This window comes from Helianthus annuus, chromosome 9, assembly GCF_002127325.2.
Source record: "Helianthus annuus cultivar XRQ/B chromosome 9, HanXRQr2.0-SUNRISE, whole genome shotgun sequence".
Classification (NCBI taxonomy): Eukaryota; Viridiplantae; Streptophyta; class Magnoliopsida; order Asterales; family Asteraceae; genus Helianthus; species Helianthus annuus.
The window spans coordinates 148,902,393-148,920,671 of NC_035441.2; the positions used below are offsets into that span (position 1 = coordinate 148,902,393).

At 38.4% G+C, this 18,279-nt stretch overlaps 1 protein-coding gene and 2 long non-coding RNA genes across 3 annotated transcripts; 2 read left to right on the top strand and 1 right to left on the bottom strand.

Annotated features, from left to right (window-relative positions):
• Positions 1 to 7,476: 7,476 nt before the first annotated feature.
• Positions 7,477 to 8,288, top strand: LOC110874670. The gene is made up of 2 exons (XR_002556125.2): positions 7,477 to 7,753; positions 8,135 to 8,288. It is a non-coding gene; the product is annotated as an uncharacterized LOC110874670 (long non-coding RNA).
• A 1,448-nt stretch (positions 8,289 to 9,736) lies between these two features.
• On the top strand, positions 9,737 to 10,495 carry LOC110874671. The gene is made up of 3 exons (XR_002556126.2): positions 9,737 to 10,019; positions 10,107 to 10,167; positions 10,299 to 10,495. It is a non-coding gene; the product is annotated as an uncharacterized LOC110874671 (long non-coding RNA).
• Positions 10,496 to 11,091: 596 nt separating this feature from the next.
• On the bottom strand, positions 11,092 to 12,310 carry LOC110876347. Its single transcript, XM_022124518.1, has 2 exons — positions 12,203 to 12,310; positions 11,092 to 11,601 (listed from the first exon to the last, which is right to left on the bottom strand). Exons 1-2 carry the CDS (start codon positions 12,308 to 12,310, stop codon positions 11,092 to 11,094), a joined length of 618 nt encoding a protein of 205 aa, XP_021980210.1.
• Positions 12,311 to 18,279: the final 5,969 nt, after the last annotated feature.

An 18,279-nucleotide genomic window follows, 5' to 3' on the forward strand; every position in this document is an offset into this window, starting at 1 on the left:
TAAAACCAAGACCTTTCTTTTTGAAATTACCATTATGGTTTGGTTTCTTTTGAAAACCAGAACCAGAATTGTAACCTTTTTTCTTGTTTAATCGCTGTTGAACTCTTGAAGTGTATTTTTTGGGTTTTTCAGTAAGATTTAAATCTTTTATTTCAGAAATATTAATTTCTGTCATTTTGAAAACCTTTTTGATCATTTCAAATTTAACACTTCTTATTGGAAATTCTTTATCAGAATATAATTTGTCAGAATCATTCAAAGTATATGCAACTTCAAATGTTTCATCATCCAAATTCGATTTTGATAACAAAAACTCTTTACTGTAAGCCCGTTTAACCGACGTCTTTGGATTGTTGACCGACGAACTCGAATTTCCAGACTCAGACTCCTCATCTTTATCCAACACTTGATCGACCACCTTTTTTATTAACTTGGACTCATGATCAGTGTCAGATGATGTATAAGTGATGTCAATGTTTTCTGGTAACTCATCAGTTATATCAGACTTCAGTTTTATATTGACTGCCTTTTGGACTTGCTCCTCATTTGGTTTTCTGGGAGAATATCCTTCCCAGATCGGAGGCGGACACTTGTTGTAACTAACACTCTGTTTCTTACCAGTATCCTTTTTCTTCGGCTTCTCATCTTTAAATGCTTCAAAACCTGCATCAGTTGGATAAATTCGGTCAATAAGAAAGTCAGAACTAGCATAACTCTGTAATAATCCTCTGATTCTCTCATTTTCTATCTTTTCAGTTTCCAACTCTTGCTTCCACTTTGCACTTTCTTCAATATAGAAATTGATAGCTTTCTGCTTCGACATCATCACAACATTCAGCATTGTCAGTGCATCCTCTCTTTCAGAATTAGTCTTTTGCAGACCAGTTACCATTCTGTTCAATACATCGTATGATTCCTTCACGTAATTGAGATCAAACAGTAACTTTTCAATCATCTTGTCTTTCTCACTTAGTTTTTCATCTTTTTCTGCACACTGCTTGCAAGACTCTAAACATTTTAAACAAGGCTTGATAACTTCCACAATCTTTTCTACTTCAATGATCTTTTCGACTTCAACAATTTTCTCAACTTCAACAACTCTTTCATTGGCTTCAACCACCTTTTTTTATCACTTGAAACACTTCTTTAGCAAATTGAACTTTGTCACTATGTTCAGAATTTCTTTCTTGATCAATACTTTCACATTTCTTCTTTTTCTGCTCTTTTGCTGCTCGTCTCTCCTTCAGCTTATCCAAACGATCTGCAAAATAAAATTGAAAACTTTCAGGAGATAATTGAGTTTTTGCAATATTAATATGTTTTTCTTCCTCTTCATCACCACTATCATCAGTTGGTGAATGATCAAACTCAATTGTCTTTTCTGAGCTATCTTCTGAAGAATCAGAATCAGATGGTGATTGATCAACAAATGTTGTTCTATCTGAATTTTCAACTGAAGTCTCGGATTCTTCTTCTTGACTCTTAGCCTTAACACCAATCATATTCATCCATTCTGTAAATAATTTAGGTTCTTGGACGACATTTGCAACTAAAGCAACAACTTTTGAATCTGGTGAAAGGTATTTGTCCCACCTGAAACCTTCTGCCACTTTTTCATCATCTTGATCAATGATACCATAATAAGCTTTCTTATTTGCATCTTCGATCATTCTAGCATGAGCAGTTTGTGGCTCTTTTTGTTGTTGTGGTTGATGAGCAACTTGTTGATATATGGCTTTTCGATAGTAATCATCTTTTCCAAATGGATTCTTTGCTCCACTAGCTTCTTGATTTTTGCATTCTCTTTTGAAATGACCTTTCTCCCTGCAACGAAAACACGTAACTTTAGATTTATCAAAACCCAATGTAGAAACATGTGCATCCAGAAAATCATTTCTTCATGTAATCATTTTAAACTTTTCTGCTCTCCTCAAGACACTCGCTAAACACCATTTGATGTCCATGAGCTCCATCTCTTCAGCATCGATCTGATCGTAATCCTCTTTTGTCAGCATAGGATTTCCGATCCTTCCAGCGACCAGTCCCTCATAGGTCTCCAGAACTGTAGCAAGTAATGTCATGTGATCTTTTGCAACTTCTTCAGAAATACTCTGACCATTTGGAAGATTCAATGCAATATTGCACTGTATCACACAACCATTTCCAGTTTTTGAACTTTGATGCTGAAAACTTGTAGTTGAACTCTTTGGATTCACACTTGGATATGAAGAGATTCCACTACCGCTGTTTGGACTTTGATTGACTGAATCAGATGAATTTCCAGCACTAAAAGCAGTTTGGATTTTAGGACTCATTTCAACCTCTTGAACATTACCTTTGTAATACATTTTACATCTTGTTGATTACTCGGGTTGTTCATCCTTGCAATCTTTTCCTGTTCAAGATCCTGACTTTCAATCTTTTCAATGAACTGTGAAATAGTCAATCTATCATATTCCCAAGTGTTCTTCAAGATCATCAAAAATGTACCCCACTCTTTTTGAGGTAAAGCATCAGCTAACTTGTCGACCCACTCATCTTGAGTTTTCTCTATTCCCAACAAAGACATAGATCGAACTAAGTGGCAATATCTTTCAATCAGCTTCTTTGATGTTTCTCCTGCCAAGCTTGAAAACAAATCAAATTCTTTCTTTAGCAATGCTTTCTTGCTCTTAATCATTTTCTCACTACCCTCAAATTTAATCTTCAATGCATCCCAGATTGAACGTGCAGTGTTTCATGTTGAAGCAAGATAAAAATGTCTTCCTTTACAACTTGCTGTAACAAACTGATCATCATTTTTCTGCTTTATACATATCTCTCTCTTTGTCATTCAGTTCAGAAATTGCTTTTGTAACACCCAAATCTGTACGCGGTCTAACATACTTCTTCTCAATGCATTCCCAAGACCTCAAATGATTGGCTTGTACCCAGTTTTCAAATCGATCTTTCCATCCATAATATTCCTCGATTCCCATAAGCTTCGGGGGCTTTTGCAACATTCCGGTTTCGTTTTCCATGTTCATGCTTTGAGCAATGGCAGCCGGAGTAGTTGGAGATGAAGCAAACGCATTGTAAAATTCTTCGTCAGACATTTTCAAACGAAATCAAGTCCTTCAAACGAAATTACCCTGCAAACAAACTTCAAACGAAATTAGTGGCTTTCAAACGAAATCAGGTAATTCCGTGCGGAATTACCCAGTTTTCAAGCGGAATTAATTTTTGAAACGAAATTATAATTTCGTTTGAATGATTTCAAACGAAACTACTAATTCCGTGCGGAATTAGCTGATCTTTCAAACGAAATTACATAAATGATGATAATTCCGTACGAGATTAAAGTCCACTTTCAAACGGAATTAAGATGACGTCATCATTTTCGAACAGAAATTCATGCGAAATTAAGAATTTTGTCAATTTTAGATTGAATTATGGTCCAATTCTCTCAAGGATTCATTAAAACACTGTTTTGCTTGATATATGTGAAATTCAGATCATTTTAACCGTTAAAACTTGTTCTATTGATAAAAGAAGGTGTAGAAGTAAGAAATTGAGATGAAATCAGGCTGAAAACAGTTGAACTCCTCCTCCTGAGCTCTGATACCAGTTGTAGGATCGTTGTCGGACCCGAAATGAGTTGATCAGAGGTGTTCTACTCAGAATGAACGGCGGAAACATACATAATGAGTTGAATTCAGCTAGATTTACACTAATAACTGTCTTTGTATTGATTCTGAAACGATTACAGATTTGAAGACACTTCGACAGAGCTTCGCCGTCGGAAAACACTACAACTAATTTCGTATGGAATGACACGAGATTACAACTATTTATAGACATGGTAATTCCGCATGAAACATGCTGCATACGGAATCACTTACACACGAAATTAATACTCATGTGATATTATAAACTAATTCCGCACGGAATTACTGAATGATGTCTTCATGCGGAATTAACCATTCATGCGAAATTAGCTCTTTGTCATAATTCCTCGATCTTCGTGCCATGTGCAATGCAAGACTCGATACAAGACGAAGTCGACAGACGTATGCACCAACAGAAGACATTCATATTCCGCAATCGAAATGACTCATCAAAATAAGGGTGATTCCCGCCTTTGGTGACGAATTTCAATCCATCCGTCATGTTATTTTGCACGAAATTTACCATCAAGTCAAGGGTGACATCCATATCTTGATGGGAATTTCTACTTCGTATTCTAGTGGATCCATGTTGACGACTCGAGATTATATCTTGTTTCGTTCAATAAACCACATTTTGGGGAAGAAATTTTCAAGCTAGGATTGATATCCACACCTTGATGACTGGTTCCATTCTTCGATTTTCGATCTCGCCAAAGTTTCGTATTTTCAATCAGATTAGGGACATTTATTAACCGGAAGGGTAAAATACCGTTAACCGCCTAGCGACGAGAGTATTATACCTATTAGACCAAAGCATGTCTCCCTAATTCAGAAGGACTTGCGATTCACTTTGGAATACTCAAAGTTTCTAAACCCGAAGCACTCCAATACTTATCAAGCCTCTCTTTTATATTAACTTAACTTTTATGCGATTTAATACTTGTTACCTAATCATCGTTTTTACACAATAAATTAATACATGCATACTGATACGTTATACTTGATTCGGGATTACTGGACATTCTTATGTGATAAACTGGTCATTAGCTTCTTAAGAAGCCACACCTTAACATATATAGTGCTTGTGAAGCACTATAGGAGTGACGCACCACCACATGGATTTGTGGTTATGTTAAGTTAAACTTTTACGGATATTTTCATAGCAACGAAATGATGACATGTGCTATGATTAGATGACGCTTGCGGACATGTTGGGTTGGCAATTTTTGTCATTAACTTCGGGAGAAGCCTCACCTTGACATATGTAGTGCTTGTGAAGAACTATAGGAGTGACACACCGCCACATGATTTGTGGTAATGTCAAGACCTTCATTCATACATTACGGATCTTTTCATAGCAACGGAATGATGACATGTGCTATGATTAGATGACGCTTGCGTTAAACGTTGGGTTGACATTTTGCCATTAACTTCGGATGAAGCCTCACCTTAATATATATAGCGCTCGTGTAGCGCTATAGGAGTAACGCCCGCCGCATGAACTTGCGGTCATGTTAAGACATTCATATATACTTGTGGACATGATGTTTGACCAGTGAGATCACATGCCAGTAATGCGTTAATCTAGTTAAATAAATATCTCGTGTGGACTATTCAAAGACTTTAATCATACTCATACTTATAACCTCTGTCCTACTTAAATACCAATCATGCTTACATACTTAAATTACTATACGTTATCATTCTCACTCGTAATACGTTAATAAACCCTGACCCATACACTACTAGTACAAACTATGCAGATCATGCACAGACCAAAGATAATCACGGATGCATACATGATTATATTGGTAGACGCATGAAAACCATACTAGGTTCTCCTGTGTATACTAACACGGAACGTAACATGACATCGATTTGTGAAACAAATGTAGCAAGGTATGAACATGGTGGATACGCCGCTGATACTTCCTATATATAAGTGTTCCTTCCATGTTACCAAACGTTCGTATAAACGTGTCATGAGAAATTCGGTATTTCCTTGGACCTCATCGAATACAAACTTTGATCACCCGCAATCTATTCTCGGTTATACACGCACATACTTCGAAATGCTAACTTTTTCTAAAGTCTTTCACTTGAATAAATTTCGGGACGAAATCCTCTAAAGTAGGGGAGACTGTAACGCCTCGTAATTTCTTATTTATTTTTATAAATAAAAATTTGTACTCTACGTTCGAGGCGTTGATTATCATAAAAAAATAGTATTTTAAACATATTTGATGTTCGCATAACCAATCGTCCAAACGACGTATTTTTTAGCATTTTTCGACTTAACATTATATCTTACGACATATTATGGCAAATCGGGTTCGAGAAACGGGCTCGTAGGAGCTGGCGGGCCACTTGAAACACGATATTGGGCTTGTGGGCCTTGGGCCCAAGCCCAAGCCCACTAAACAAACCCTAAATATTTAAATGCAATAAAACCCTATCTCCTCATTTGTGAAAACACTGCCCCAAAGAGCAATACAGCCGCTACCCCTTTCTTTTTCCCTCCCAATCCCCTTTGTCTGCACCTTATCCAAACCACATAAACATCCTTTCTCCATTTTCAATCACCACACATATCACACACAATTGTGTGTGTAGTTATCAGAGGAAACGAGGGAGGAAGATGAACCAATGAGTTTCATGCCGACCGCGGTTGCCGCAGGGGCGGAGCATGGTGGTGCGCACAGGCAGCAGTGGTGAGTCGGAACACCGACGACAACCAAACCCACACTCCCGCTTCTTCTCCGACCAGCCAAACACCCCCCCTTTCGATTTCCGGCGACAAGTTCAGAAGAGAGAGAGAGAGACCTACGGACCAAGGAGGGCCGACGTCCACTCGCCGGTGACGCCTCCGGTGATATTGTTCTCCGGCCATGATAATGACGACGATGCGAAGATGATAATGATGTTCCGACGAGGTTTAGATCGTAAATCAGACCATGTAGGACTTGATCGGTTCGCTTTCCATGGCTCCAGCAGATCCGACGGTGCCTCTCCACTTCTGACAAGCGCTGGTAGTGTTTGGTGGTGATTACTTTGTTCAAACTTCAGAAATGATGTTTTGGTTCGGGATTTAGCAGTCAGATGTCCAGATTCAGATTCAGTTTCGAGTTTTGCTTCGAGTCCGAGTCGACTCGGTCAACACCCGAGCCAACTCGGGTCAACTCAGTCAGCCGATTAATTCAGTCTTGGTCGCACAAGTTCCGGTCAAAGCTGGTCAAAGTTGGTCAAACAGTCAACATGGTCAATGCGGTCAAACCCAGTCAACTATTGGGTCAACGAGTTAAAAACGAGGTTCGGTGTAACAATGGCGCGAATATTAATTTTATTGTTTTGTATTTAATTAACATTTTAATCACGGAACCGAACTCTATAACTTGTAAATAACAATACATAAAAATCTATATCTATACATTGTTGTGTTCATTGTTGCGTTTTGAAAAATATATCGACAACTTGTGTTGTCGGGATCGTCTAAAAACAGAGGAAACTCTGTCCGTTTTTAGTAAAAATATGTAAAACAAAACGTATTAATTTGTAAAAGAGTTAAATGCCATTTTAGTCCCTGTGGTTTGGGCCATTTTGCCAGTTTAGTCCAAAGGTTTCATTTTTAACCTGTGGGTTCAAAAAGGTCCCACAGTTGCCATTTTAGTCCACTGAGTTAACTTCATCCATTTTTTCTGTTAACGAGGAGGCCAATTTGGTCATTTTATATGGTTGAATTGCCCTTTTAGTTAACAGAATTACATACAAAATGACCGAATTGGCCTTCTCGTTAACAGAAAAAATGGATGAAGTTAACCAAGTGGACTAAAATGGCAACTGTGAAACCTTTTTGGACCCACAGGTTAAAAATGAAACCTTTGGACTAAACTGGCAAAATGGCCCAAACCACAGGGACTAAAATGGCATTTAACTCTTTGTAAAAAGAAACATATCAAGGTTCAAGCATTTTTATAAAGTAAATACAAATGTATATTTATGTTAACAACACTTCTATAACCTTCATTTGCGCGTGTGAGGTGACCTCGGTGTTCCATCATTCAACCTTCAACTCTTCACGGAACTACCAAAAGAAGCTTTGCAAAACAGTGAGCATACTCGGCCCTTTTTACGTTTTAACGCATTTTTGGGGTGCAACATGTATACAAAATCCACTTTACACCATTGATTATAATCAAACACACAATTCATCGAACACGTTCGTTGTTATGCTTAGGTTGTTAATACTTGTTAGTTTCAACTTGTATTCCTATGATATTGTTATGCTTAGGCTGTTTATGCATGCTAGTTTAAAAATCATAATTTCATACTATTTGCTATGTTTAAGTTGTTTATGTATGCTCGTTTCGACGTGAATAATAATAAATGCTATGTGAATTTGAGACAAACTTTTATACTTATAGTTATATTCAAACTTGTATGCTCGCCAGTGCTTTTGTACTGATCCATGCTTTTAATACATGTTGCAGGATTGTGACCGATGATTCCAGTAGGAATGCCTAGAAACGCATTTAAACTTCATTGCTCGTTGCGTTGTAATTTCCTTTCAATCCTGTTGTATTCTGTTTCCAATACTTGTAATAATTAATTATCAATGAAATGAAATTTAATTATTTGAATACTTATTGTGCATTATTTATTTTAATCTTGTGGTATTCTAGTTCAAACCATGTAAAATGTAATTATTAAACACTTGACCCAAAATAGTGTTATGAAGTCTCTTGCAATCTACACACTTCGTCTCATCCCGATGTTTCCGCCATCGGTTGGGGTGTGACATAGAGGTTGTGTAGAGGACGACCATGATGACAGTTAGCATTCTGACCAAGTCAAACCAGAATCAGGTAAGATCCGAACCCATCTGCATGTTTCATTCTTTGTTTGGTTAGGGTTGGACCTCTCTTCTTATGGCATGGTGAGCACTAAAGTTCACCTGTTGTTTATATTGTTCATTGTTGCTCAGTGCGGCAGTCTTGCATCAAAAAACAACATCATGATATTATTGCAAATGATATAAGATAGTGGAAGGTCACACGAACAAGAATCAGAATCACTTAAAACACATTATGACATAATTGAAATAATCACAAGAAAGACACACGGACAAGAACTAAATGGATACAATTTCATAAAATTAATAATAATATATTGGATACTCTATATAAATCTGTATTAGGGCTTGAATCTAACACATTTAATTTGTATAAGTTGTTTTGAATGTTAATGATCTATTTAGTGATCTGCTTGTAAGAAAATAGATTCAAAAGTAAAATTTTCAATTAAAATGTGGAACCGTAAAATAGACAAATTATGACAGTTAACAATTAAATAAATGTTCCAAACAAGAACTGATAACGAAAAAACTATATCCAACATTTGGTCAAGCAATTACTTTTTTGGCTTTAATAAATATTCAATTCTTATTTCGCAAACCATGTATTGTTATGGTAAATTACATGTCATCCTATTGTCAGACCACCATGAAGGATGATTACCCGGATTCTACTGTAGTTGTAGAATTGATTTTGAAAGAAGATGAGGTGGGAAGATTGTAGTCGTTGGTTGAAAAGACTTCTTTTGGAACCAAAGGATTGTGTATCATCTTCTACACCCCCAAAAGACTTGGTTTCTAAGGTTAATGGTGCAGTTTGTGCAAATGAAATTGAGACAAGTGAATACTCTGATTGACAGGTATACTCTTTGTTGTTTCAAATAAATGAGATATTTGAATGTATTTTGGGTAATATTGTGCAATATTAGATATGGCAGACTTGTACCTGGGTTACTTTGAGTTATGGTTTATCCCTAACGGGTTAAATGAAATGATTTGGCTAGAAAAAAGAAAATGAGTCAAATGGATTAAACGGGTCAAAGATGTGTATTTATAAATTATAATGCATACAACATGGTTTTGTGATCATATTTACCGTGTTAACTGTTTATAAAATATCTACATCGTATTCATGCTTCATTATTCTCTCAATTTGTGCATATTGAACTTTTGGCCACCTCGATAGGCATGCTTTATAAATTGTGAAATTGTTATCCAGGATACAGTTGCTTTAGCTCCGGTAGTAGTGCAAAATACAACCTCCTAGAAGAGTTGCTGTGGAATATTCGAGTTCTCAATAATTATCTTAATTAAAAGTGCTATTTATATTAGATTTTGTTACATAACCAACTCTTTAGTCGCCTTCTATAATGAAATTATAGCACACAATTTGGTGATAGTTTTTAAATCATATACTCGCTTACACGAATGCGGCTTATACTTGGTTGGTTTCTTGAATGCAGGTGCTGACTAAAACAGGCTTCTATTTGTTTGATTATCTCAAAAGGCTTCTTAATAATCAGGTTAACTTTAGTATGCTTCAATTGGTTTTTTAGTATATATTTACCTTGATGGTTTATTAACCCTAATCAATTAATTGTGGTCAACAGAGACGAGGCAGATCAGATTCGATCAACAATAGAAATGGATGACATTGAATCAAACAACTACGTAAACTATATTCCTTTTTATCTCTTTGTTTTACTTTTGGTAATTAAAGTTGAATTAAATTCACTTGATTTTATGTACAAAAGATTAGCCGTTTTATTTTTATCTTCTTTTTCTTGAATATTTGTATGCAGGTGCAAAATAAAAAGGTCAAATTACACATACAAGGTGCATATTACAGGGCAAGAGGTAGCGAAGGCTGTGTTTTGGTTTTGTTATGTTGTAATTCTATACTCTAAATTTGAATGTAGATTATGAAAGATGAAGTTTGAATGGTATTAGTACTTCACATTTCATTCATTTTGATTGAAAAAAAAATCTAATTTTGTGATGTGTAGACGTTTTTGATGTTTAGGGGTATAGGGTGTTTGACGGAAACGTGTCCCAGTTGATTGGTCCTATGCGCAACGCGCATGAGTGAATAAACCTAGTTATAAACAATAAGAATAAATCAAAACATCAAATCAGCCATTACAATAGTGACTATCTTTCCTTCAATATAAACAAAATAGACAATAGAATAAATCAAAACATCAAATCAGTCATTACAATAGTGACTTTGACCCTTCAAGAATTGGTCAAGTGCGAATATTTAATAAGTAGGCGTAATCTATTTTTTTCCCTCTAGATATAAAATGAGTTTGAAACGAAATCGGGTGCATGACGTAAGCGTTAACTTATTGTGTATTTAGAATATGGGGTGTGAAGGGCTTAGGTCGGGGGCATTGCTTGACATGTGACAGGTGTGAGCTCCACCAGTCCACACCCAAAAAAGTCAGGTGTGATAGGGGCGTGGCTAGGTGGCGTTGGGGTGCCATGTGGCACCTAAATTTCTTTTTTTATATTAATCGTAGAATTTACTAAATAATTTTAAAAACACGTTTTGTTTATATTAAATAACTACAAAAAAATTACATCATAAAAAAATCAATCATCTTTATCTTCATCTTCGTTGAAGTCGAATGGAGGAAGTGTTGAAACATGTTTTACCAAATCAGCTTGAAGGTTTGACTTTATTTGTCTTGACTCGATTAGATATTGGTTTTGCGTTCTGTTTTCGTCACTAATGTATTCGTTATTTGTTTTGGGCTCCTCGCCATAATATTCAACAATTGCACGCCCTTCATCCTCTAAAATCATGTTGTGTAGAATGATGCACGCGTACATCATGTTTCTTATTTGATCTTTTTCATACAATCGACAAGGCATGCTCAAAATGCGCCACCTTTTCTGCAAAACACCAAATGCTCGATCGATGTCTTTGCGTGCCGCCATCTGAACTTTGTTAAACTTTATTCTTTTAGGATATAGGGTTCCATCTCTTGAAAACGATTTTAGAAAAACATCATACTCAGGGTAAATTTCATCAAGATAGTACGAATACTTGTATTCAACCCCATTTGCAAAAAAAAAGTTCCTTTCGGTCCAATACCATTTCTTAGATTATTGAATAGGGGCGAGTTATGTATAATGTTTATATCGTTATGTGAACCGGACATACCAAAGAAAGCATGCCAGATCCAAAGATCTTGTGATGCAACCGCTTCAAACATCATAGCCGACATCTATGATATCCACTTGTGTGAGAACCTTGCCATGCAGTTGGACAAAGTTCCCATTCCCATTTCATACAATCTAAACTACCGATCATCCCGGGGAGACCATGATATTCAGCTTGATGTTCTAAAATTTGTTGCATATCACTAAACGTCGGTTTTCTCAAATATCTTTTCATATATAGTTCAATGATATACGTACAAAAATTGTGAAGACTTTCCCTATTCACTCGTGCCGACATTTTTAAATAGTCATCCATTATGTCGGAAGTATTGCCGTAAGCCAATTGTCTTAGGGCGGCCGTAACCTTCTACCACGGGGTAAATCCTAAATTACCACGCGCATCGGGTCTATGTCGGAAAAAAGCATAATTATCCTCTAAATTCTTTGTTATTCTTAAAAATAAATTTTTACTCATATGAAAACAACGCCTAAACATTCTTTCATCATACGTTGGTTCGGGTGAGAAATAATCGCTTACCAGCAAATCATTTGCAGTTCCGCGTTCACGAACAATATACTTCCTCCGTTTGGGTTGGGGTTGGGAAGTCCCTTCATCTGCATCTTCAACAATACCTTTCATCACCATTGTCACTGCTGATAATATTAATTCCGCCCCAACGTAGGATGTGGATGACAAAATAAATTTATCTTACGAATCGCTTGAACTTGAAGAATCCATTTTATATATTTTGAATTTTTGGATGGTAAAAATGAGTAAGAAATGTTTGGACTAACCAACTCTGGTGCATCTCCAAAAAAAAAGTATTACCGATTTAACGACTGTAGTTGGGATCAAAATTTTCACCATGTGCTTAACCATGCTGCATATAGTTGCTCAATTGAAGAATCAACATAAAATGAGAAACAGATATGGAGTTAAGCATTGAAAAACAATTGATTGGACAGAATCTATAAATAATATACATACTACTTGAAACGATGATATATAGTTATGGAAGATGGAAACAGAAACCCTTTGAAGGAACACAAATCGTATCCCCTAGGGGCAGAAGTAACACCCTCGGAGCCTGGCTCGGTGTAAGTACTGGTGGCTAGATCCTCCATCATCTCAAGACACTGAGCGGCTGTCTTGGTCTTCATCATGTTGCCTCCTGCTGTGGAGTCAAGCAGTCTGTTAGTCGCTTCAGAAACTCCGTTATAGAATTTCTCCATGACTCTCCACTCCTCAAGGAGATGGTGTAGGCACTTGTTTAGCAGCGCCTTAAACCTATCCCAAATCTCGTATAAATACTCCCCTGGCTGCTCAGTGAATGCGTAGATGAGATTTCTAAGATGAGCAGTTTTCATAGGTGGGAAGTATTTCTGTAGGAATTTAGACCGAAGATCATTCCAAGTGGTAATTGCTCCCTGTGGGAGGGAGTCCAACCATATAGCAGCCTGATCAGTGAGTGAGAATTGAAACAAACGAAGATGAATGGCCTCCTCAGTGACGCCTGTAGGTCCCTCGGAGGTTGAGGTTAAACCTTATCCTTGTTATGTTTAACACTCTAGCAAGTGCGGAATCCAAGCTAGAATGCAAACCGATAGTTTAGATGAAAGCACAAGTTACAAAGAGAAAGAGTAGACACGCAATATATCAAAGTTTTCTCTTGTATTTCAGTGGACACGGTTACAGCCCTTGACCAAACTGAAATGCTCTCTACAAGACTTGGTTCACTCACAATGCTCTCACAAATGTCTCTAAGTGTCTTACTGTGAACTGAACCATAACATGGTATATATATACCCATAACAGATAACATGCTCGAAGGATCAGAAATTCTGGTCGAAGGATCATCTATCGACCATAATCTCTCCGAAGGATCCATACATACCTCGAAGGATGATGTATCCTTCGAGGTCCATATGTATCCATCGAAGGTTTGTCTTTCGAGGTCATCGAAGGATACAAACCATCCTTCGATGACATCCTTCGAAGCATACAATCTTACAAACATAGTGTTGACTGTTTGGCCAAGTCAAACCAGGAGGATGGTTGACTTGGTCAAACCTACATTCAAACACTTAAACAAACCAACACAAGACGTAAACAAGGCTAACAAAAGACATCGTTTATAACATTACAAAATACAGACAAAGTACAGACACAAGTGCACCAACAAACTCCCCCTTGGCTGTAGCTTTGTCTCGATTTTCGTGTCTTTAAGTCTCGGACGTCCTTTCAACTGTCAAATGATGTGATGACCATGCACTTCCCGCATTAACCAGGAGATTGAAGCAGTACAAGGCCATCTTCTGAAACTTCATTGCTTGATCCCGATCCCGAACCAAGTAGTTTATCTCATGATCCTTCAGAACAATAATATCCGATCTGGACATGTTAGTAATCCACATCGGATCTATTATTCTAAAGTTCTCCTGACTATCTCTGAATAGGATCACGGCTTCTCCAGAATCCGCATCGTAGACCCAGCAACGAAAGTTTCCTAGAAAGTCAGTCTTCATCTTCAGCAAAGGTATCTTCTTCATCACTTTTGGAGGATCATACACCAAACGATAGCGAGCAGTGTTTGTTTCTGGATCAAGTGTAAATCTGATCTGCTCGTATCTAGGAAACTGTGGCTTGTATAGAGGATCCTTCCAGCCCCTTCTTCTTTCCAACCTGATTTTCTTAGCAAACAGATCCACCATCTTTTCTTCGTCTCGATTGATAACATCTAGTTGAGCTAAAACTGCAACATCATAGTACGGAAGTGAAAGAATACTGAGAAGAGTTCTGAAATACTGAAGACCATTTTCTCGTTTCACGACCATGCAGTGAAGTTCCTTAACAAACATCCAACTAATAATGCGACCCCGAGCCCGATTCTTTTCCAGACTCATATAATTAACCTGATCCAACGGAGCGAGCGGAGGAGGATTCCTAGCAAGGAAATCCGCTCGCCATTCATTCACTGTCTTCTCACGGTTTTCTTGAGCTGTCGGAGAATCTGAAGAAAGATTGGCAAATTCTGCTGTCTTTTCTGCCACATAATCATCATCAAGAGCATTCACCTCCGCATTGTCTTTCCCAACATAGATAGGACGTTCAGGATCCGAACCGATGAAGATTTCATCAATTGTAGAGAAATCGGTTTGGTCCTGAACCAACGGAGTAGCATCAATCATGCTTACAGCAACCTCATCCAATTCCGTCAGAGCCAGTACCTGTTCATCAGACATTTCGGTAACATGTTCTCCCTCTTCTAACAGTTCACCCGTGACTGGATGATACCGCTGAGTACCTGAGGATTTAGGGAGATCTGCAAACGTTTCTGGTTCCAGACTAACATGCTCATGCCCTGTAGAAGTTCCCAGTGTTTCTGTCTGCTCAGATGGGCCAGTAGTAGCTGTGGAAGGAGCAGTAGGAGCATCTTGAGATGTACCAGACCCACCTGCAGCCCCGGATGCAGTTGCACCGGAACCTGAGGCAGCTGGTTGATCCGGATTTGCTGCATCATCATCCTTGTCATCCTCACGCCTTGAGGGTACAATGCCTAATGCATTGCATCTTTCATTCCACAGCGTACCTACTTTGTATTCCAACTTCTTGAAGTTTGCTTGAACAGGCTTGAAGCCTTCTATTAATCGATCATCGCGATTTTTATAGCGCTCTGACAGCTCTTCATGCTTCTTCCTTAGTGCTTTTGCCTCATTCTCCAACACAGTACTATGCCTTTTCATTATCTCGACCTCCCTATCACGAGCCCTGTTGGCTTCTTTCAACTTTTCAATTTCTAGGGCCGGTTCTTTAATCTTGAGATTCTGAGCATTAACAATTGAACACAGCGTGTTGTGTGCCTCCACATCTCGTGTTCGTTGCACACGATACTCTTCAATCGTTCTTGTATGCCGACCAACTATGGAACCCAATTCACTGACTTGTTCAATCAGGAATTGAATCTTTTCAGATTCAGATAAACCAGACAAAGTCTCTGCCAGAGTCGGTCGCGAAGGCTCAGGTCCTAAGGAGCCAGACTGACCAGCCTGACCAGAAGCACCTGTAGGACCAGTAATAACAAGAGTAGGTCGGACATGTGTACCTGAGGCGGGAGTTGCAGGCGGCTGTTGATCAACAGTCACCGTGCGCGTCCCAGAGGACCTCTGAGGAGAAGACATCAGCTCCAGCGTCTCTGATGCAGTCAGTTGATCACTAACAGGAGGAAGCTGTTGCTCAGGAGCAGATGAAGGCTGAATAGAAACTGGAATAGAGGAATCACCAGCAGTTTTCTTTGATGAACGAACACCCTGTCTTTTTGCTTTCCTCTTTCTAACAAAACCCGGAGAAGTAAGGAGATAATCCTCATCCTTGTCAGATTCTCCAGTTCTAACCGTCTTCTCTATTCGCTCAAAACGAGGATTCCCGCGACTATCATAGACCTTTTTCATTCCTGGAGGAGGAGGATTATCATCCTCAGACGATGAACCATCGTTACCAGAACCTCCTTCCTCTTCAGAAGACGAACTACTTTCATCAATCAGCTTCCTCGGCTCATCAACCTTTCCTTTCCCTTTGTCAGTCGCAACATTACCTGACTGACTAGTAGGATCACCAGCTCCACCTGCACTACCGCCTGTTTCAACAACCACAGTACCACCATCACCACCTGCACCAATACGAGCATCAGGATCTACAAACTCTCCCTGAACTTCTTCAGCAGCAACATTAACATCAACCTCAACACGTGCTGCAGCACTAGAACTGCCAGCAGACTTCCTTGTTGCTTTAATTCCATGTTTAGCCCCGAGCTGCGTGTCAGCCAAAGCGATCAACCTTGGCTCTTCATTATCAGAATCACTCGCGTCTCGACGCCATTTGTTGTTCTGTGGTGCCTCGTAGTTCGGAACATCGAGATGACCAATAAGCTTTCTAATTGGATCCGATTCCGTATAGGCGGACATGGACTTGAATATCAGCAGTGTACGCTCATTCATTGGATTGACAGGTAGAACATCTGCTTCAGCCTTTGGAAGATCAGGAATCTGATCATCAATCATCATCTGCAGAAATCTGGGATATAGCCAGAATTTGGTAGATGTTCGTTGGGTTGCAGACGGGAGGGGCCTTCGAGCATTTTCCTTCAGATTGTCGAAGATATAGCGAGATATGTTGAACGGCTTGTTCAAAATCAAAGCCGTAAACAATCCAGTTAAATCAATCGGCGACAGATCATATCCAGAACGCTTGTTGCTCAGGCAATGAATAAGGATATGCAACAAGAACTTGTATCGAAGCGGCATATACTTCTTGTTGATCTGATTTGCAAGAACGTTGTCGCTGTACCGTAGCCTCATCAGTAAGCCCCGCTGACATTGTAAATCAATTGAAGTAGGATCTTCTGGTTGATCTCCAAGCTGTAGACGTGCTCTGATGGTGTTCTCTGTAATTACCACGGGTCTCCCAGCAACTGATCCATTAATCACTTCCTTATTCTCCACTGTTTCAACCACAGCCGAATTCCAGAACTCCTTGATATGCGACTGATAGGCAGTGTGCTGTGTAGTGATCGCATAGTTGATACGAGCGCGATGAAGGTACTCCATAATTCCTGTGAATTCCGAACTGATCTTGCCTTCCGGTTGTAAATAAGCAGCCATGTTATGTCTAGATTCAGACATAGATTCAACCTCAGATTTCTCCTTCTTTGTTGGCTTTGCCCGTTCCTTTCTCACCTTTGGTGCCATTTCTGTACATCAAAACATTGACACGTAATGAGAAAAAGTCAAACAGTCAACAAGAATTCCACACTTAGAGAAATTTCAATTTCTTGAAAAATTACTAAGTGTTGAACCCTCGAAGGATGCTATTTGGCCATCGAAAGATTGAAGCATGGCTCGAAGGATGACAAACTGTTCGAAGGATGTTGCTTTCCTCGAAGGATAACATTCCTTATCGAAGGATCATCTTTCGAAGAATCAAGAATTTGAAAGATGTCTTGATCATTCGAAAGGTCTGATCAATCGAAGGATGAATCCTTCGAACAACTCAACATCTTTCGAGTCTCAGTTCGAAAGATGTTTTGCAACACATCTTTCGAGGTGAGAGACAACATCCTTCGTGTTGACCTTCGGCAACACTGTTCATCGGTGATTTTCTGGTGGGTAATTTAAGTTTAATTCCGGCAACAGTTTTAAGAGGGTTTTAATTATGTTTCATACCAGATAACAACTACATCAAAATCTATTTAAAACATCAATTTTGGAATCAACTCGAACACTAAATACAACCCGGATAATAACCATAAACACATTCCACTGATTTAAACCAAAAGCCACACCAAGTTCTGTTTAACCCAACCCAAAAAACCCTAGACACCATGATTCAAACACAACTCTGATATGAACATCAAAATCTTATCACTAACATGTTTTCAACATTTCCACATTACATTCAACACCTATCATTCATCATCTTAAAAAAATAAGAACAATAAGAGAACATAACATGATCAGATTAAGATTTCACAATATTGTTTGTTAATAGTTTCAGGATTATCCTACCGAGTGTTGTATGAAAATCCTGATTCTTTAACTTGATGAAAAATTTTGGCAGAG

Excerpts from the sequence above, each read along its gene's own strand:
- LOC110876347 (XM_022124518.1), bottom strand. The coding sequence starts at position 12,310 with ATGGTGATGAAAGGTATTGTTGAAGATGCAGATGAAGGGACTTCCCAA. Across the intron at positions 11,602-12,202 it reads GAACTGCAAATGATTTGCTG|AAATGGTATTGGACCGAAAG; the intron begins GTAAGCGATTAT and ends CAATAATCTAAG.